Below are 22,427 nucleotides of genomic sequence, written 5' to 3'. Positions count from 1 at the left end.
GAACACTCGGTTAAGTGGGATTTTCAGCACCATGAATTACTTACTGTGGAGTATTTGCAAGTTTAAATGCTGGACAGATACGGCTCTCTGCTTTTCATGCAATGTAATATCCAGTGATGTCGGAAATCTGCACTGCAAAAAAGACTTTCTTATTTGATGTCTCGTTGGTGCAGACATGTGTTAGTAGCTATTAGTTTGCTTTTCCACTGTAATTAGAACAGATGCTTATCATTTATCCATAATGAGTAGACTATATCCTGGCATCTCTGATGGCCAAAAGGTTGTGATGTTCCTTCTATCAGTGCATGCGGCCCAGTAGAAGGATAATGGTCTTGATCACAGCTCCTTGTGTTACTGTGTATCTGCAGCAGAGGGCAGCGCTTCACTATAAACCAGATGTGAGAGGACTCTCCTTGACAATTACGCACAAGGTAAATGAAGGTCTTGTGAGCACCTGGTGGTTGTGATTTATTTCCTTCTTTAAACTTCCAGGACCTGATAGTGTGTTCAGTCACAGTCTACCTTTGCTATTAGTTTCAATGTAGCTTCTCTCAAGTTTCATCTCATCATCTGTAGCCGCTTTATCCTTCTACAGCGTCGCAGGCAAGCTGGAGCCTATCCCAGCTGACTACGGGCGAAAGGCGGGGTACACCCTGGACAAGTCGCCAGGTCATCACAGGGCTGACACATAGACACAGACAACCATTCACACTCACATTCACACCTACGGTCAATTTAGAGTCACCAGTTAACCTAACCTGCATGTCTTTGGACTGTGGGGGAAACCGGAGCACCCGGAGGAAACCCACGCGGACACAGGGAGAACATGCAAACTCCACACAGAAAGGCCCTCGCCGGCCCCGGGGCTCGAACCCAGGACCTTCTTGCTGTGAGGCGACAGCGCTAACCACTACACCACCGTGCCGCCCTTCTCTCAAGTCATTTCTAAATAACGTTTTATAATGTCTAACTGAATATTTAACCGGGCGGCACGGTGGTGTAGTGGTTAGCGCTGTCACCTCATAGCAAGAAGGTCCTGGGTTCGAGCCCCGGGGCCGGCGAGGGCCTTTCTGTGTGGAGTTTGCATGTTCTCCCCGTGTCCGCGTGGGTTTCCTCCGGGTGCTCCGGTTTCCCCCACAGTCCAAAGACATGCAGGTTAGGTTAACTGGTGACTCTAAATTGACCATAGGTGTGAATGTGAGTGTGAATGGTTGTCTGTGTCTATGTGTCAGCCCTGTGATGACCTGGCGACTTGTCCAGGGTGTACCCCGCCTTTCGCCCGTAGTCAGCTGGGATAGGCTCCAGCTTGCCTGCGACCCTGTAGAACAGGATAAGTGGCTACAGATAATGGATGGATGGATGGATGAATATTTAACTATCACTTTCAAGTGGTTTTTTTTTCTGCCTGTCATTGTACCTTCTATCTATCTATCTATCTATCTATCTATCTATCTATCTATCTGGCATATCACTGCAGTGACGTGGCCGCTCTGACGGCTTCAGCCATCAAAGTCTCAAGGGAAGAATTATAGTAGTGGTTTCCCGTAGCCTCATGGGGTCGCCACCATTGAATGCGAAGGGGACGTGTTCCCTTCACATTTCATAATTCTTCGTTTGGACCCCCCCACACACACATTTAACATAAAATATTAGTTCACCCAGCGCCGTTTCCATTGCTTCGTGAAAGAATCCATTCCACTTGATCGATAAAAGAATACACATACCACTGAAAATCCACTCCGGGTTTTCCGGGCGTTACCTACAACAACTCGCCGCACGCAAGTGAAGTGAATCTCAGCAAGCAGAGAAGTTTTGGTGTAAGGTCCAGGCTGCTCGAAAGTGGAGGAGGTGACGTCAGCCCCATTGCCACCTCACAATATCTAGCTTTTGCTAAAACCTTATTCTTTTGTTATATGCCCTCAAAATTAACCCTAGGGCACGTTAAATTAATGTTCAACTAAACAATGAAATAAGCTTAGCCTAATGGGGTATTCTTGGTTGATGATGAATTGTTTGCAGTATTTGCTCCCTCCCCAGACACAATGGACATAAGGAAATTCTTTACAAAAAGTGGAAAGTAAGTCAAAATTTCCCCACAGGACAGGGTTTTTTTTTGTCCCAATGGAAATGTTAGTGTAGTTAGCTGGCTAGTCAATGTTAGGAGATGTATCAGCTAGCTTAATGTTAGCTATCATTTAATTCAAACCCAGTAGGCCTGCCTTACTGTAATGCCAAGAATGAGGTCAAGTCTGCTCTGGTGATATTTATTGATTCCCTGTTGTGATTTGAAGAATTTGTTTTGTCTGGTCTTTGCCAGTTTTCTGGAAAGTAACATGGGAAATCAGTGCATGGGGAAGGAATAGTAGAAAGGAATAGTAGAAAGGAAAGCAATGGAGAGAGATGGATGTCATTTCAGGTGGACTGTGAAGGAAAGGGGGATAAAAGTTATGAAGTGGTAGAAATTGTGGTGGCACCAATGTAAGGAGTTCATCTCATTCTCATTATCTCTAGCCGCTTTATCCTGTAAGAAGGAGTTATATCTATAAATCTATTTGTTATACTAATCTGTAAATGTTACTGTAGTACCACCATTGCATGTAGGTTGACAAAACTGCACTTGTTCATTGTGTGAAGTTCTCTTTTATGTGTCATTGCTTGACACAGTGTGATTTTGTGTTATGAAGACTGCATGATGCCGTGTCATTTTTATGCCTTCGCCACCGTAAGGTGGAGGAGGCATTATGTTTTCGGGTTGTCCGTCTATCCGTGTGTCCGTGCGTCCGTCCGTCCCGAAACCTTGTGAACACGATATCTCAAAGGCTAATGGAAGGAATTTCACCAAACTTTCACCATTTGTGCGCTTTGGGACAAGCATGAACTGATTAGATTTTGAGATCAAAAGGTCTAAGGTCAAGGTCACTGTGAGGTCAAATGTCTGTCTGAAAACCTTGTGAACACAATATCTCCAAGGCAAATGAAAGGAAATTCACCAAACTTTCACCATTTGTGCATTTGGGGACAAAGATAAACTGATTAGATTTTGAGAACAAAAGGTCTAGGGTCAAGGTTACTGTGAGGTCAAATGTCTGTCCAAAAACCTTGTGAACACAATATCTCCAAGGCTAATACTGTACAAGTATTTTCACCAGGTCAAGATTACTGTGAGGTCAAATGTCCATCCCCAAATCACAACTTAATAAGGCGTGTAGTCTAGCGGGTGGAGGCATCCCCATCGACGCCGTTGGCGTCGAGTTCTATCTAGTTGTTATGAGTATCACTAAATTGGAAAAAAGTAAAATGCACCCACTAAAGTCACTGTTGGTAAAATTGTAGGTAAAATTAGGTGTTTACCAACCTGCTAAAAATACATCAGAATGCAGGAAATGGCATCTAATTAATTAAAAATTTTCTGGGGGAGGACCCCCAGACCCCCCACCAGTGTGTCCCCCCCCCCCCCCCCCCCCACATTAAAAATGCTTCTGATGCCCCTGCGTTGCCTTCTACTGAATTATTATACAAGTTTTCTCCTCTCAAACATTCTCACACACACACACACACACACACACACACACACACACACACACACACACACACCCCTATGGACAATGTAAAGTGGCCAGTTAACCGAACTGTATGTCTTTGGACTGAGGGGGAAACTGGAGCGCCCGGAGGAAACCCACACAGACACGGGGAGAACATACAAACTCCACACAGAGTGGAGTTCGAGGCCGCTGGGCTCGATCCCACAACCTTCTTGCTGTGAGGCGACAGTGCTAACCAGCTGCATGCTTCTTAAAAATGACATTGGCAAAAAATTAAGCTTAATGTAGTTTCAAAAAAAAACCTGCTAATGTAAAATGTTGAAATGTGTCGATTGGCTCTTCGACCAAAATGTCATACATTCAGTAGTTAAAGGAAAATTCCACCCTGAATTATTTGCATATCAATGTTTAGAATCACGTAGTGATTCAATAATGCAAAAGATTTATTTTATGATTAAAATATACTTTTTCACTTTTTTAAGTTTAGCTAAATGTTTTTCATGGGCATACTAGTGAGCTATTTTCACATTAGCTAACAGTTTGCTACATTACCCACAACGTCATTCAACTACCAGCTGATAGTGGTGCTGCCAGAAATTCATTTCTAACCTAATGAGACTGATGCAGCAGTGCTTTAGTCCTCTAGCCTGTCCAGCTCTCTCTCATCCTCATCTGTGCACTCTGCTCAAATAGATATTGTTATAAAAGCTACACTTGCTGTCAACGCCATCATGCTCATCATCTCATACACAGATTGCTAGCTAGCCAGGCCGAGTCTCTACTGTTATGCTTGTGGAGTCTCCACTACTTCTAAGTTGAATTTCTCATTAATGTGACCATGAATATCACAAGAAAATGGTGACTGGGAAAATAAACTCTTTTGTTCTTAGTAGCTAACAGTGAAATCTGACCATTATCCTTATTGTTGGCGGCACGGTGGTGTAGTGGTTAGCGCTGTCGCCTCACAGCAAGAAGGTCCTGGGTTCGAGCCCTGGGGCCGGCGAGGGCCTTTCTGTGCAGAGTTTGCATGTTCTCCCCGTGTCCGCGTGGGTTTCCTCCGGGTGCTCCGGTTTCCCCCACAGTCCAAAGACATGCAGGTTAGGTTAACTGGTGACTCTAAATTGAGCGTAGGTGTGAATGTGAGTGTGAATGGTTGTCTGTGTCTATGTGTCAGCCCTGTGATGACCTGGTGACTTGTCCAGGGTGTACCCCGCCTTTCGCCCGTAGTCAGCTGGGATAGGCTCCAGCTTGCCTGCGACCCTGTAGAAGGATAAAGCGGCTAGAGATAATGAGATGAGATGAGATCCTTATTGTTTGAGAAAACTGAAAATTGTATTTTTTTTCTCCTATTAAAAGCCATTGCTTACATGTCAGAGTGACACAACCACAAATTCTCTCATGAATTGCAAGTACTAACCAAATAATTGGCAGCATTAGTGTTATTTCGATATCCATCCATCCATTATCTGTAGCCGCTTATCCTGTCCTACAGGGTCGCAGGCAAGCTAGAGCTAACCAGCTAACTATAAGCAAGAGGCGGGGTACAGTACACCCTGGACAAGTCGCCAGGTTATCACAGGGCTGTTATTTCAATATGAACATATTTAATGTGTTTCGGGGTGGAGTATTCCTTTATGTGTACTGAAACTAAGTACTAAACTAACCAGCAGTGTTCAGAAGCAGGTGTGTGTGTGTTCACCCAGATTCCCACCGTGCTTCTGAAGTGTGATGGGGTAATATTAAGCAGAATCAGAGGACACAAGCCAAGAAGCCAGACACACACCAGCCCTCAGACCCAGATCTCCTTTGGGGAACATTTAACTTCACTTCCTGATTAGTCTCCTGGCATTCAGTACATGCTGATAAATCATAGTAGAGGCTGAGAAGTACCGATGTGAGGAGAAGGCAGTAGCTGCACCGAGGCATCAGCTCACTGTATCCCAGGCCAAGTTTTCTTCCCTTGACTGCCTGCAGGGGACCAAAAGACCCTGAAAAGACACTGATCATGGCATTAGTCTCACTTGAGTACTGCTGGCAGTACATTTGTGGTACTCTTTTGTGCTAGTTTAGCTCTTTTTTGATCCAGAAAAAGCAAATATTTGAATGTTGCATTTTTCTACTTGAAAACATAAATGCATACTGAACATTTTTATTTTATTCATCTTCAGTAACCTCTTTATCCTAGTCAGGGTCATGGATCCGGAGCCGATCCTGGAAACACCGGGCACGAGGCAGAATACACCCTAGATGGGATGCCAGTTCATTGCAGAGCACCTTGCACACATACACACACACACACACACACACACACACACGTTTATACACTCTTTCAGACATGAGAGCAATATAGAGTATCCAATCCACCTACTAGCATGTTTTTGGAGATGGGAGGAAACTGGAGAACATGGAGGAAACCTGTGCAGGCGTGTAAAACTCCACAGACAGTAACCTGAGCTCATCAAACTAATGACCCTGGAACAGTGAGGCAGCAATCGACCTGCTGCGCCAATTATAATTTAATAATAATTTACTATTTTAATAAGTTGCTCTGCTGCCCTCTGCTGACAGTGAATCCTATTTCCAGAGTGGCACAGTGGAATAATAGATACACATCCAAAGCACCAGCCATTAAGATGTGACCCATAAATGCTTCTTATGGGTTTATGGATAATTGCTGCTTTGATATAGTGTGTATATATACACTGAGCTGCTATACGTTGCAACTGCTCAAATAAGAAATAAATGAACAGATAAATGAACAATTAGCATAGGCGAAAGTTTAACATATCGTGTTTCAGTCAGCGCAGATCCTGAACAGAAACAGGTTGGTGTGGCTTTCACACCCAGGCTGTTAATTCCCTTTTATTGACTTCATAAAGTTGTAATTACTACAGACCTTCAAGCCTCCTGCACTGGCAGACAAAGCTGCTTGTGGTAACAGCAGGTGAAAAACACAGCTGTTAATGAGAACTTTTTATCCCAACTGCTTGATTTTGGGAATCCAGCAATAATGCAAGATAAAATAAAGGCGTAAAATATACTAATGCAGGGCCTCGACATTACACACAAGCGTTCTCATAAAGCTCAAGAGCAATCAGCCATCAGACAGATGTTTTGGCTGCAAGACAAGTTCTATTATACATATTTTGCACGTATTTATGATCACAGAACTGCTCACACCGAGCTTTACAACATCACTGAATAAAGTCAGAAAGAGAAACAGTGCTTACAAGGTTTCTAAAATCAAACCAGGCTGCCTGCTAAGAACTGCAAGGGGCTTTTGTTGCCAGGGAGGTTTATAATTATCCACCATTTAAAAAAGGAAACAGCCTCCAGAGGCATATCTGCGGACTGGCTGTCGACGACGTCCCTGACCAAGGAGAAAAGAGCTGACGACCTGAGAGAGGAGAAAAGAGAGCGAAACTGAAAAATGTAAGTTCACTCAGGTTGAGAATTTTTCATTTCCAGAAAACTTTTACAGAGGCCAAGCTGCATGAAACGCTTGCTTTTTTTTTTTGGCATCTACATTTTTCTCTTCACACAAGCTGTAAACACATTCCCAATATGATCACAGTCAATGAATCTTGAGTGGGAATGGATGAACTCCTGGAGAAAAAAAGAAAGAAGAAAAAAAAAGCCCTTGATGCACTTTGAAGCTGTTGAGAGCTGAGTGTCACCGAACACTCAGCCCATTAGTAAAAGACGTGTTTCACAAGCCTCAGGTGGGCTTAACCAGTCTGAAAATGTTAGTTGGATGATAATATGCTTTCGTGGGAAATCTAGAATGCTAGCAGATCAAATAGAGGAATTTAGTTTGTCATGTTATTTGGGAAATAACTCATGCTGCTATAAGGTGCAATAAATCAAAGACGCACAACTTTATCACAGTGAATTTAACCAACACGTCTTGTATACATAATGAGTCTTTGCATCCATTGACACTAAAAAACAGTGAAAGCCCGAATGGAGATATAAATCAGTGTATATTTTTATACTAGGTCGTCGCTTAAGGAGCTCTGTGCCTATGAAACACCATCCGTTGCTGAACTGCAGGACTTCCTGTTGGCTGACAGGCACCCCACTGGACATGTCAACCAAGTGTGGCCCAGTGTGTACATTGGCAATGAGTATGTACCAGGCAGCAGGCCGACCATTCATAAGGCAAATTCATGGAGCAACAGGCTGAGCACACAGCTGAATACATGTGTGTTTAGTGTCACATAGGGCTATGAGTCAGCTGCTTTACAGACATGTTTGTGCAGACGTGTAGAAGATTAGCTCCCAGTTCACTCTTTTTTAAGATGTTGAAAAATGAACAGGATCAAAGCACCAGTTGAGTCAAGAGGGCACAGTAAAAGTAAATGTGGTGTTGCAGTACAATCCTTTGCTTCTAGTAGTAAAGTCAGTGTAATTATTGACCATACTGTTTAAAAAAAAAAAAAAGAGAGAGATATCTCTCACTGGGAAACAAGTTTGCATTTTGCCTGCAGAGTTGCAGCCCGTGACAAGCCGATGCTGTACAGTATGGGGATCACCCACATCGTCAATGCAGCCAGCGGCCCCCCTCATGTAAACACCGGACCTCGCTTCTACAGAGACATGCCTGTAGATTATTATGGGGTGGAGGCCGATGATTCCACAGACTTCATCATAAGTGTTTTCTTCTACCCAACAGCAAGATTTATACGTGCCGCGTTGTCCAATAAAGGCAAGTTACACAGCTGATTCCTAATGAATCCGAAACAAATAAAAAAGTCATTTCCAAATCAGGTATCACGTCACCTTTTCACACTACAAATAAAGCGCTTTATTTACTACTGACAAACTCTTCCGTTTCAGGGAAAGTGTTTGTACATTGCCTGATGGGAGTCAGCCGCTCAGCTACGCTCGTCTTGGCCTTTCTTATGATCTGTGAAGAGTTGACCTTAAGGGATGCAGCACGAGTTGTTCGCCAACACAGAGACATTTGCCCCAACCCTGGCTTCCTCAATCAACTCCGTTACCTCGACATGAGCCTCGTGCGCGAAAGGAAGAGGAAACTTGAAGCTTTCAAGCTATAAAAAATTTCCACAATTCAACAATGTGACAAAATCTATTTCAAAAGTATGTACACTCCAGCTTTCAGGACTCGTGTTTTGATCCATGGCAACAACTCATTTACTCATTTGCCAATATTCCTTTCATGACGGTAGCAAAGTGGATAAAGGAGGGACAAGTGAAGCCTTTGCCCATAAATAGTTATTAACTTCCAAAGACTGCAGGGTTGCAAAATAAATGGCAGGTTTGTTTTAATTCCTTCCAGATGGCACGTGCTTTGAACTTGTTCCAAAAGGAGCCTATGAGCATGTGTTGTTTTTTTTGTTTTTTTTTTAACTCTTGTGAAATGAGATGGTTGTGGCCTGCTTTTTATCGTATGAAGGTGGAACAGAAGAAACATGCATGGCTGGATGTCTTGAAGTCCTGATCCCCTGCAGAGACGCTCTAATGGGTATCATATGCTCTAATATGTTTATGGGTTCCACACAAAACAGTGTGATCTGATCCATTGATTGATCCATGTACTGGGTTTAAAAAAAAATCTCTTGCTTTCTTGAACAACTTGAATGTGTTCTTTAGTACAACTCCATTCTAAAAATATTTGCATTTTTATGTCAATTATATTTGATTTCTTATGAAAATATGCATTAATGCGCTTCTACACACACACAGACTGCTGCAGCAGGATTTCAAAGCTAATTATATTGTAAACCCAGTCTAATCACATTTAGACTCTGTCACACACTCGATACTGCATTTCAATTTGAGGTTTTCAGTCAGATTCACGGTTAAGATCTGTTCCTGAAGCTCTACATGTCAGACACAGTATGAGAGAGCATCTATATCTGACTTGTGGTGTCTGCTGCGGACAAACAGCCTGCCTTCCAGACCTGTCAGTCATGTTTGGCACAGTGAGGGTGGAGGAGATGACTGAGTTATGGCCTATCACACAGTGTTTTAGTGTTCATCCAACCCTGTGCAAACAAACACAGTCTGAGCGTCAGGGCTGTCCAGGAAAACATCACAGCATTCCCACAGATATATTCATAGACAAATAAACACAGTGCCGTGACAAGCTGAGAGGAGCAGGAAACTAGTTTGACATGACCATATGCAAATAAATACAGTAAATACAGTCAACTCCAGAATCATGGAAATGAATAACACATGCACTGAGTGGTCATTTGAGCTCAAACATGAGGATGGATACTTTTACTTCGGTTTACTTAAGTAGTGCATGTTTCCTATGAAACATTTCAAATCGGGGCGGCACAGTGGTGTAGTGGTTAGCGCTGTCGCCTCACAGCAAGATGGTCCGGGTTCGAGCCCCGTGGCCGGCGAGGGCCTTTCTGTGCGTAGTTTGCATGTTCTCCCCGTGTCCGCGTGGGTTTCCTCCGGGTGCTCCGGTTTCCCCCACAGTCCAAAGACATGCAGGTTAGGTTAACTGGTGACTCTAAATTGACCGTAGGTGTGAATGTGAGTGTGAATGGTTGTCCGTGTCTATGTGTCAGCCCTGTGATGACCTGGCGACTTGTCCAGGGTGTACCCCGCCTTTCGCCTGTAGTCAGCTGGGATAGGCTCCAGCTTGCCTGCGACCCTGTAGAAGGATAAAGCGGCTAGAGATAATGAGATGAATGAGATGATTTCAAATCTTCCCATTTCAAATTTCATGAAGCGTCCCTTTGAGAGAATAACAGAATTGAGCTTCTTCATGCAGAACCTTTGCAAATTTGATAACGACTTGTTGGGCAATTCTTCAGCAGAGAGGCCAAAATGATGAAATTATTAAGAAAGCCTTAACTTGTCAGCTCAGTGATCTTGCTAAAGTATGGAGTCCAAGCCAAAATGTGCTGAAAACCATAATTTAAAAAAAATCATCACCCCAATTATAGCAACACGTCACTTCAGAGAAATCTTGATTTGAATTTTAAGAAAATCCATGAAAGTTAATTTTTTTCTGATGTAATTCCGTTACTGACTTTTCTTTCCTCATAAAAGATTTTGTGTTCAGGGTTAAACATAGTCAATTTTCTAAGGGTCAAAAGATACCCTATACAGTGTGAAATTTTTATTTAATACCATTATCTTGAGTACTAGGGTGGCACGGTGGTGTAGTGGTTGGCACTGTCGCCTCACAGCAAGAAGGTTCCGGGTTCGAGCCCAGCGGCTGATGAGGGCCTTTCTGTGTGGAGTTTGCATGTTCTCCCCGTGTCTGTGTGGGTTTCCTCCGGGTGCTCCAGTTTCCCCCACAGTCCAAAGACATGCAGGTTAGGTTAATTAGGCTCTAAATTGAAACGTAGGTGTGAATGTAAATGTGAATGGTTGTTTGTCCCTATGTATCAGCCCTGCGATGACCTGGCGACTTGTCCAGGGTGTACCCGGCCTCTCGCCCATAGTCAGCTGGGATAGGCTCCGGCTTGCCCGCCACTCTGCACAGGATAAGCAGTTACGGATAATGGATGGATGGAACTGCCCTGTTATGGTGATGTGGAATACCTATTTTAAAAAAGTAATAAAATAAAAAACACTTAACAACCCAAATACAAATACATGGCAAATTCAGAAACTGTGATCTTTAGAGTTTTCTTTGCCTCACTCATCATCATCCTTATTGCGCAGACGTGGGTTGGAGGGTTACCCATGTTTATGGATGACAAAGAGCTTAGGAAAATGGGAATAGGTGTTAACTGTTTTTCAACTTGCAGCACAGCAGGTAGTGTTCCTGTCTCATAGTTCCAGGGTCCCCTGTTTGATCCTGAGCTCGGGTTACTGTCTGCGCAGAGTTTTGCATGTTCTCTCCATGTCTGTTTGGGTTTCCTCCTACCTCCCAAAAGCACGCATGTAGGTGTACGGGATGCTAAACTGGCCGTAGTGTGAATGTATATCAAGTTTATTTGTGTAGCGCTTTTAACAACAGACACTATCGCAAAGCAGCTTTACAGAAAATTAAAGACTTTAAATGTGCTAATTTTATCCCTAATAAATGTATTTATTTATCCCTGATGAGCAAGCCTATGGCAATGATGGCGAGGAAAAACTCCCTCAGACGACATCTCATCTCATCTCATCTCATTATCTCTAGCCGCTTTATCCTTCTACAGGGTCGCAGGCAAGCTGGAGCCTATCCCAGCTGACTATGGGCGAAAGGCGGGGTACACCCTGGACAAGTCGCCAGGTCATCACAGGGCTGACACATAGACACAGACAACCATTCACACTCACATTCACACCTACGGTCAATTTAGAGTCACCAGTTAACCTAACCTGCATGTCTTTGGACTGTGGGGGAAACCGGAGCACCCGGAGGAAACCCACGCGGACACGGGGAGAACATGCAAACTACGCACAGAAGGGCCCTCGCCGGCCACGGGGCTCGAACCCAGGACCTTCTTGCTGTGAGGCGACAGCACTAACCACTACACCACCGTGCCGCCCCCTCAGACGACATGAGGAAGAAATCTTGAGAGGAACCAGATTCAAAAGGGAACTCATCCTCATCTGGGTGACAACAGATAACGTGATTATAAATAACTTGCTTCTATAACCGTGTCCTGTATATATAGTCACAAAGTGTAAACAGGAAATTCATTATAGTTTTAGCATGAAGTCTATTTTGTTGACGTTATCAACTGTTCATTGATGGAGACTTGAGTGCAAGACTGTTCGTGACAACTGCAGCCCTAAAGTTATCATGACAAATGTAGTCCTCAGCCATCACAGCAAAACTGTAAGTGTTGAATGTGCGTGTGCATGGTGCTCTGCGATGGACTGGCATCCCATCCAGGGTGTATTCCAGTCTCGAGCCTTGCGTTCCTGGGATAGGCTCCAGACCCACCATGATCCAGACTAGGATAAAACATTAACTGAACAATAAATGAATGAATGTCATTTGAAATTTATTCCAGTGAGAGAAAAAATAAAGTAAAAGAAGGACTAAAAAAAGCATGCTGTAATTTTAGTGCACGGCGCAGACTGTGAACTGAAGATGACACACTTTGTTAATTCAGCTGATGGTATCTTAGACATCATGTCTTTTTAGGCAGGGTAATAGTTGGCTCATCCAAAGTATTCCTATTCCTAAAGCCAAATCTGTCATTAAACAAACTGGAAAGTCTGACATACAGCCGGAGGAAAATGTTTGTACACCCTTTGGAATTTTTTACATTTCTGTCTAAATTGGTCATAAAACATCGCCTGAACTCTCCAGCAATCTTAAGAATGAACAAACAGTGTCTGCTTGAACTAAAACCACTCAAACAATTACATGTTATCATATTTTTATTGGCCATAAGATGGAAATATTGACAGGATAGGGAGGCATAAGTAAGTACACCCTTAGCTAAGGCTCATCCAAGAGCTAATTAGACTAATTAGATGATTAAACAATTTGACTCAGGTGTGAGCCAACCTGATGTCCAATCACTGAGGTGTGTCGTAAGCTACCCACCCCACTGGAAAACCAGTTAAAAGGTGTGTTTTGATGAGAGGCATGTTCTGTGCATCATGCCTTGCTCAAAGGAGCTGTCTGAAGACTTAAGACACAAAATAATTGATTTGTATAAAGCTAAAAAGGGTTACAAAACCATCTCTAAGACCCTTGGTGTTCATGTGTCTACAATTAGAAAAATTGTGTATAAATGGAGACAATTTGGAACGGTTGTTACTCTGCCAAGGAGTGGCCGCCCTGCGAAGATCACTCCAAAGGCACTGTAAGTCATCATCAGTGAGGTAAAAAAGAATCCAAGAGTGTCCGCTGAAGACTTGAGGAAATCACTGAAACATGCAGACATCTCTGTGGACACATCTACTATAAGAAAGACACTGAACAAGAATGGGATTCATGGGAGAAGGCCACGGAGGAAGCCATTGCTGTCCAGAAAGAACATTTCTGCTCATTTGGAGTTCGTGAAAAAGCATTTGGATGCTCCTCAGCACCACTGGAAAAACATATTGTGGTCTGATGAAACCAAAGTTGAATTGTTTGGGGGGAACACACCACATCATGTGTGGAGGAAAGTCGGTACAGCACACCATCAGCAAAACCTCATCCCCACCGTCAAGTATGGCGGCGGTAGCATCATGGTGTGGGGGTGCTTTGCTGTCTCTGGGCCTGGACAACTGGCTGTAATCAATGGGAAAATGAATTCTCAAGTATATCAAGATATTTTGCAGAAAAACCTGAGGCAATCTGTCAAAAAGTTGAAACTCAAGAGAGGATGGGTCCTGCAACAGGACAATGACCCTAAACACAGAAGTAGGTCGACATTAGAATGGTTTCAGAAGAACAAAATTCACTTTCTGGAATGGCCCAGTCAAAGCCCCGACCTCAATCCAATCGAGATGTTGTGGCATGATCTCAAGAAAGCCATCCATTCCAGGCATCCCAGGAATCTTGCTGAATTGCAACAGTTTTGCAAAGAGGAATGGTGCAAGATTTCTCCTGATCGTTGTGCCCGTCTAGTCTGCAACTACAGGAAACGTCTGGTTGAAGTTACTGCAGCCAGAGGAGGGTCAACCAGCTACTAAATCAAAGGGTGTACTTACTTATGCCTCCCTATCCTGTGAATAATTCCATCTTATGGTCAATAAAAATATGATAAAACGCAAATGTTTGGGTGGTTTTAGTTCAAGCAGACACTGTTTGTTCATTCTTAAGATTGCTGGAGAGTTCAGATGATGTTTTATGACCAATTTAGGCAGAAATGTAAAAAATTCCAAAGGGTGTACAAACATTTTCCTCTGACTGTATGTGACTTTCAACATGGATGTAACTCTATTGTGATTAGACAGCTGAGTAAGACAGTGTGATTGAGCAATAAGCTATTTTGGTAAGTGGAAGAGTACATGATCTCATTCTCGACATATTTTTCCTGTCACGTATAGGCCAACTTGCTGTCATCTTTTCTTGTGATGTGTTAGCATCTCAGCCGTTACATCACTGTCGAAAAAGACGGAGCTTTCTGCCAAACTTTCTGGCAGAAGTTGAAAAAAAAAAAAAACGTAAAGGAGCTAATTGAAAACAATAATTATAACTACTGACTGATGCTTTAATACACTTGACAAATTAATTTTGAGCTTTATGGAAAACTTGGATCACAATTCACAGTTGGTGTAAAGAATGACTCAACTCCTCTGTACACTGTGGGGGCTGCCATGGCCGCAATACACATTCTGGAGAGCGGCTGGCTATTAATAACATCCCCTCTAGGCTGTTATCTCAGGTGCAGACTATGAATAACACCTTCCCATCTCATAGCACGTACATTATCCTCACACCTTCTCCACCACCCTCACGTTGGTTACATTTTATTTTAAAAAGCACATAAAGCATCATGATGGACGTCTGGTGCTAAACGCTATTTGTCCATAATGGTATGGTTTTAGATTTATGAAAATTAAGACAGGATCTCACAATCGAAGCAGTGCAGTTACATTATTTGATGGGGAAAAAAGAAAGAAATTTCAAGGTTGAAGGCATAAGTGAACCTGACAAAACAATAAAAGGAATCCAACATGACCAATTTAATGACTCCCCTGTCAAGGTGAGTGATGGCAGTGAGCGAGGATGTGAGTGAGAAAAAACACACACACAGTGCTGATGGCTCTGAACACTCTCTCTCTCCAGAGATGATTCATGTGTCCTTTTCACATATCTGGGAAGCGAAAAGCAATTACCATCCCATTTGCAGCGGCCAAGCTCGCATTACAGACACTCCGTTAAAGTCTGCTACAAAAAAAAAAGCAAAAAAAAAAAAAGCACATTTTTGGATTAAATTACAAACCCTGCTCTGCTGAGATTTCTTATTTTTGTCAAATCGGACTCTTTTAGTCAGTGGGCCCCAGGAAGGACAGCTGCCTGTAGGAGGGCACAGGCGGTAGTGTGAGGAGGGAATAATTGGCTGGTGGAATTGAGCCCAGGCTGAGGCGTCTCCTGTGGGACTGCAGACACACTCCCTGACCTTTTAGCAGATTTTCCATCTCCATGACTCTGATTTGATCTGTCATAAGCCAAAAACATGATCTGTCTCAATGGATTTGAAATACAAAGCCTTTCATATGTATACTTTAGTGAGCAAAACATTAACACCTACAATAACACACACAGATATGTTTTTATAGGAGTTACGAGAAGAGGTGGGAAAAGTACTTTAATCAAGTTCAAGTGCAATTACTCAGTGAAATAAATACTTTGGCAAAGGTCGAGGTTGAAGTGCAGGTTCAAATCCTTCATGCGAGATAAAGTCGAAAAGTGTAAACCAACTTTTTTTAACATACAAGAAAAGTACAAGAAAATGTCTTCCTCAAATCACACACTGATTTTAAAGGTCATAGGCAAGGGTCGGAGGTGGAATGTAGAATATCAACTTTATTGTCTAGAAGAACGACCCAAAAAGCTAAGTCAATCTTCCTGGTGTCTAATTTGCACCCTAAAATTGAATAAAACGGTTAAAATATACTTTGCGCAAGTTCCGAAGGTTTGTTTACATCTCACTTACACACACTTTTACCGCCAGGGGACCATCGTCGTGACGTCATTCAAGGCAAACAGACTGGGAGCAGTTCTGTGTTTATTTGCGAACCGAGCACACGTGTACGGACTTTGGTCGTGAGAGGTTGTGTGAAATGTCTGAAAACGATAGCGATTTTGAAGTAGGAACTCTCCAAATTGAATATCAAGAGGTGAAACCATATATATATATATATATATATATATATATATATATATATATATATATATGAACCTATGGCCGTTGTGAAGCAATCGGTGAATGTGTCTCACTGGTTTGACCATGCAGCCTCGGAATCGGACAGCGACTCGGCCGACTCTGATCGCGGTGACCCTGGACCTCAACAAGACTCGCACCCAAACGATTTATCCTGGTAGTTATAAATTCTTACTTTCGTCGTAATACTAAATAAGAGCCCTTTTGAAGAATAATTAAACCTCCCTCCCTAGTGGATACACTGTAGGTAACGATTACTTGACAGTGCGCTGGTAGGCCACATTAGCCTGTCATCCATGGCATTTCCAGGTGTCAATATATCAGGCCTGACATCTCATCTCGTCTATCAATGATTTTTTTTCAACTACTGAGCATTTAAATGAAAAAGGTAAAAATGTTTCCCTCCAATCTTCTCCTTTTTGCTTGAGCGTTGCTGGTCGGTTTCTTCTTTGACTGCTTGATTTTGTGTTCGAATTTTGTCGGAACAGCGTCAGGTTTGAGCCTTCTCTGTCCGACACTGACACCTAAACTCTCCAACAGATGGGGATTCTTCAAAAATGAATCGGCATCAAAGTGATCGGAGCACAGAGTGGCGTATTTACCCGGCTGCCAACCCTCTCGCTTCACCCGCACAATCCACTCTCTCCGCCTCTTCTCCTCTTTCGGAAAAAGCCAACCCGCTCGCTTCACGCACACAATCCACTCTCTCCGCCTCTTCTCCTCTCTCGGAAAAAGGTAAAAACTTCTTCCTGAACTGGTCCCGTTGTTACAGTTCACTGCACAACAATAAGGCATGGTTTTTCTTTGGAAATTCCCAAACGCACGTCTGCACTCAAGCCGAACGGCAATGCAAGTAAATGGAAGTGGACTCAATTCAAACGATTTGTTTGTCTTGAATGATGTCACGCGCCGAATGGTCACAAAAATCGCCGAGCAGAAATTCACTATGATCCGCGCTAACTTATTTTAATTATTACTTATTAACAATACTTCTTGGGACCATAAGAAAATTACGGAGGGTTTTTTAACATATAAAGTTTCAAATGTGCATAAATTGAAAACCTTTGCCTCATCTCATCTCATTATCTCTAGCCGCTTTATCCTGTTCTACAGGGTCGCAGGCGAGCTGGAGCCTATCCCAGCTGACTACGGGCGAAAGGCGGGGTACACCCTGGACAAGTCGCCAGGTCATCACAGGAAAACCTTTGCCTATGATCTTTAATTGCAGATGCTGAATTAGTTCTCCTCACATCAAGTGAAACAAAGAATGGGGAAAACATTAGCTATGGCTAACTAACAACTGCGTTACCAATAACCTAATGTCTCAAATGCTAGCTGACATGATAATATTATACTGACATGAGTGCTTTACTGGGGAATATACTGTACCACTTGTATTTTTCATACAAGCTACATCCGGGACATGGAGAACCAGAACCGTGACATAAATCTCTACATGTCACTCGTGATAAAATTGATGAACTGTTTTGATAAATTTGGGTACTTTTTGTTTGTGAATGTGTCTATATAATAAACAGAAAATCACACGTTGGCTTGAAGATATGAAGTTTATCTTCTTGCATTGAAAAACTCGCATTTTTCTTATGAAATTCATCACAAATCTGAATGACATTCTTTTCAGGTGTTCAACACATCTTTCTCGTTCAAAATTCTCTCAAAATCTTCCATATTTAATGAAGCAAACCTGGTGGCCATGTTTGTTTACAAATTGTCACAGTTGCTCGCTAGCACGGAAGTTTTATGTCTCCGATGTGTGATGTCATGTCGTCTTGACAAACACGCAATATTGTAAACCATATTCAACGCTCATTCTCCATTGGGTAGACCTGATGCCAAGTGGTACACAAAAGTGCCACAGGCCTGATGGGTATGGAAGTTGCCCCAATCTTCAGTTGAGGTCTGGAGATCCAGAGAGACAACACAATGGGGGCACGACATCATTTGTCTTACCTTACTGTGCAAGGTGCTTTGCTAGGAGAGGAGAATAGTATATGAGAGCTCACGAGGCCAGGCATTCCATGGCAGCTCGGGCAGGCCATTCGTGCCACCGCTGTGAACGGCTCTGTCGCTCTTGGTGTGGGCCTCATGGCCCATCTGTGTTTCTGTGCATCCTAATGAAGCAGTCATCATCGCCAGCAATGGACAGCTGATGACAACCATTGGGTAGAGTGATGTAATACATGTAGGATAAGCGATATGCTAACAATATTGCATGCTATCAAACCAAATGAATGAAACCCGCTAGAAGGGAACAGAATACGTATATGTTTTTATTCCATCGAAAAAGTGTCCTATATGTTATAATAATTCCTGATATTTCACTCTGATGACATCACTCCCAGTTTGTTTGTTTTTTTTGTGAATGTGTGTATATAATATAAAGAACATTACACTCCATTCACTCATGAAAGATACATTCAGCACTCAAAGATTAACTTCATATCTTAGCACAACCATGTAATATCCTCTATATATGTAACTTATGCAAGTATTATAACTTGATACGCTTAAGCTGAATGCTAATAGCTAGCTTTTACAGTATAAACTGCCTTAATAAATACAAAGTGTACAAAGTAGATAGATTACCGTGATGAGTATTAGGTCCCATCCTTGCTGTTATATGCTAAAGTTTAGCTAATACACCATTCACAATCACACTGAAAGCCGTTTATTTTCTGGGATTGTGCTGTAATGGTGTTGTACGGGAATGGGAGCAAAACAGTAAAGTTGAAACGTTAATCTATCCACTGGAGATCTAGTAACATTAACGGTAATCTCTTGCCATGACTCCAGTGAGAATTGGAATCATTGGATTAAAGTGTTCTAACCAGTCGTGATGTTGCTTGCGGTGACATAAACAGTGTTTCTCACAAGTCTGAAATATACTTGTGGCTGTAGCAGGCAGAACAGGCCGACATTACCCGCCAGCCCAAAAACGGTCCGTTACGTATGATTTCAGATCACACTGGAATCTGCTTCGCTCAGTTAAATGTTGTATTTGGGATTTCTGATCATAAAACCAAAAATGGCCTATTCATTTCTGTTCGTGGCATGAAAATAGACTGACCAAATGTACTTGGACCGTTAATGTCCTAATAATAATCAGTTAAATGAGCGAGGAAAAAAGTGCCATTACAAAGCTGAATGTACTGACTGGACTCAAGCGCCCCATGTTGTCATGGTAATGTTGACGATAACACATAATGTGCACACTGAGTAAGATTGTCTACAGCGTGAAAGCTCTCTGTTCATGTGCTCGGCTATTTGGCCAATCATTCCAACACAACACAGTTCCTTTTAGTGATACAGTACATTATAGTCATTATTATTTATCTATCGCTCACAGAACATTCCGAATCTGAATGCTCATACTGCCTCACTGTAAAGCGACCGGCAGCAAATTCAAAACAACAAGGAAAGAAAACATTGGCAGATATGGCTGGAAATTGTTATGAGTTATATGTCAGATCCGGTCTTGCACATTTTATACACGTTTTGTGCTCCATAACATCCTGTTCACGACAGTCAGGTGGGAATACATGACACCTGTTACTTTACCACTATAGAAGACTGAGTATGAGTAGGAATGAAAATGCGTTATCTATAACGTGTTGTTTTTACCTGATACATTAACTGGTTTTGTATGTGAAAGGGGCTTAAGTTAGGAATATAAAGAGAAGAAGAAGCCTTTATTTGTCACATGTACACTCAAAGCACAACGAAATTCCTCCTCTGCATTTAACCCATCTGAAGCAGTGAACACACGCATGCACACACAAGTGAGCAATGAGCACACACACATACCCAGAGCAGTGGGCAGTTATGCTACAGCGCCCGGGGAGCAGTTGGGGGTTCAGTACCTTGCTCAAGGGCACTTCACCCATGATACAGAGGGAAGGGAAAGTGCTGTTCACTCAACTCCCCTCACATTTTTCCTTTTGGTCTCGGAAATTAAACATTAACTGGTACATTAACTGGGCCTTTGGGCCTAAGGCTGCTTCTCTAACCTTCAGGCCATGACTGAATCAACTCTCTTGAAGCTGATGCTTTACATATTCATCTCATCTCATCATCTCTAGCCGCTTTGTCCTGTTCTACAGGGTCGCAGGCAAGCTGGAGCCTATCCCAGCTGACTACGGGCGAAAGGCGGGGTACACCCTGGACAAGTCGCCAGGTCATCGCAGGGCTGACACATAGACACAGACAACCATTCACACTCACATTCACACCTACGGTCAATTTAGAGTCACCAGTTAACCTAACCTGCATGTCTTTGGACTGTGGGGGAAACCGGAGCACCCGGAGGAAACCCACGCGGACACGGGGAGAACATGCAAACTCCACACAGAAAGGCCCTCGCCGGCCCCGGGGCTCGAACCCGGACCTTCTTGCTGTGAGGCGACAGCGCTAACCACTACACCACCATGCTGCCCGTTTACATATTCATGACTATAAATATTTTTCTTTTGAAATGGAGGATGTAAAAGTCCAAAGTATTGTTTGAAAGAAAAAGCTTAAGTAAAGTACAAATACTTAAACCCAGATTTGTACTTTGTGTTTTCGAGGAAAAGTTTGATTTTGATGTTTGATGCAGGGCGGCACAGTGGTGTAGTGGTTAGCACTGTCACCTCACAGCAAGAAGGTCCTGGGTTCGAGCCCAGTGGCTGACAAGAGCCTTTCTGTGTGGAGTTTGCATGTTCTCCCCGTGTCCGCGTGGGTTTCCTCCGGGTGCTCCGGTTTCCCCCACAGTCCAAAGATATGCAGGTTAGGTTAACTGGTGACTCTAAATTGACCGTAGGTGTGAATGTGAGTGTGAATGGTTGTCTGTGTCTGTGTGTCAGCCCTGTGATGACCTGGCGACTTGTCCAGGGTGTACCCCGCCTTTCACCCGTAGTCAGCTGGGATAGGCTCCAGCTTGCCTACAACCCTGCACAGGATAAGCAGGATAATCTTAACCAAATCCTAAAAAAAAAACTCTATGTGAACAATTATGGGAATTACTGAGACAAACTTGAACCCTATGGAATCAACAAGACATGTCTGAAACATCTAAATCAGTCACGTCTGTAGAGCTCTTAGGTGTGGGTGGAGCACAGAGGACGGCAGGACAAAGCTTCAGGTAAGAAATAGGCTTTTATTGCCAGACTTTTCAGTATAGCAACCGTTATATTCGGGTAAATACACGCACACACGCTGTGTTCTTGTCCCGGGAAGAGCTCTCCTCTGCTCTCCCTCTGCCTCCTTAAATAGGGCGCGGTACTGGGAAGACACACTAACACAGGTTAATTACCGTCAGGTGTAGTGATTCTGCCACTCACCTTCCCTGGCTCCGCCCTCCTGTCACAGACCGGCGCTTGACCACGCCCCCGCTGCCACAACGTCATTATTATCCTGTTAATAAGTCGGCGGAGTAGATAGAAACAAAACAGCAAAAATGAGGCCTCTGTGAGATTTACTTTATTTGTTCATTAGAATCACTGACTGCAGCACAGACACCAGATAGATAGTTTCTAGGGAAGAAAGAGAAAGAACCCAAGTTTCTAGTGAAGAATGACAGTAGTGGTTTCCTGTTGCCTTCTACTGGATTATTATAGAGGTTTTCTCCTCTCAACCATTCACACACATGGACAATTTAGATTCACCAGTTAACCTAACCACATGTCTTTGGATGGTGGAGGAAACCAGAGCACCCATAGGAAACCCACACAGACACAGGGAAAACATGCAAACTATATACAGAGAGGCCCCCATCAGCTGTGAGGTTCAAACCCGGAACCTTCTTGCTGTGAGGTGACAGTACTAACCACTACACCACCATGCCGCCTGTGTACTGTAGGTAAGGCCTAGGAATATAATAGGATATAAAGGAGAAGCATATTTTCAAAAGGAGAGTGATTACCACACAGCCAGGTCCTCACATTATGCACTGACACTTTTATCAAAAACAAGTGAGGAAGAACCTAATCCACACACAGAGCACTTTTTTGTTTAAAGGTCCCAAAGTGGCTCTCTGGCAATTCTGGGATTTGAACTAACAACCTTCTGGTCAGGCGGCACGGTGGTGTAGTGGTTAGCGCTGTCGCCTCACAGCAAGAAGGTCCGG

General features: G+C 43.1%; 1 protein-coding gene across 1 annotated transcript; it reads left to right on the top strand.

Annotated features, from left to right (window-relative positions):
* The first annotated feature begins 6,901 nt into the window (after positions 1 to 6,901).
* dusp13a (dual specificity phosphatase 13a) lies at positions 6,902 to 8,813 on the top strand. Its single transcript, XM_060926122.1, has 4 exons — positions 6,902 to 6,974; positions 7,541 to 7,669; positions 8,033 to 8,250; positions 8,382 to 8,813. Coding segments are annotated over exons 1-4 (570 nt in total). The 5' UTR covers positions 6,902 to 6,972; the 3' UTR covers positions 8,603 to 8,813.
* Positions 8,814 to 22,427: the final 13,614 nt, after the last annotated feature.

The sequence above is a fragment of the Neoarius graeffei genome, chromosome 7, assembly GCF_027579695.1.
Source record: "Neoarius graeffei isolate fNeoGra1 chromosome 7, fNeoGra1.pri, whole genome shotgun sequence".
Classification (NCBI taxonomy): domain Eukaryota; kingdom Metazoa; phylum Chordata; class Actinopteri; order Siluriformes; family Ariidae; genus Neoarius; species Neoarius graeffei.
This window is presented reverse-complemented; position numbering and strand designations above follow the sequence as displayed.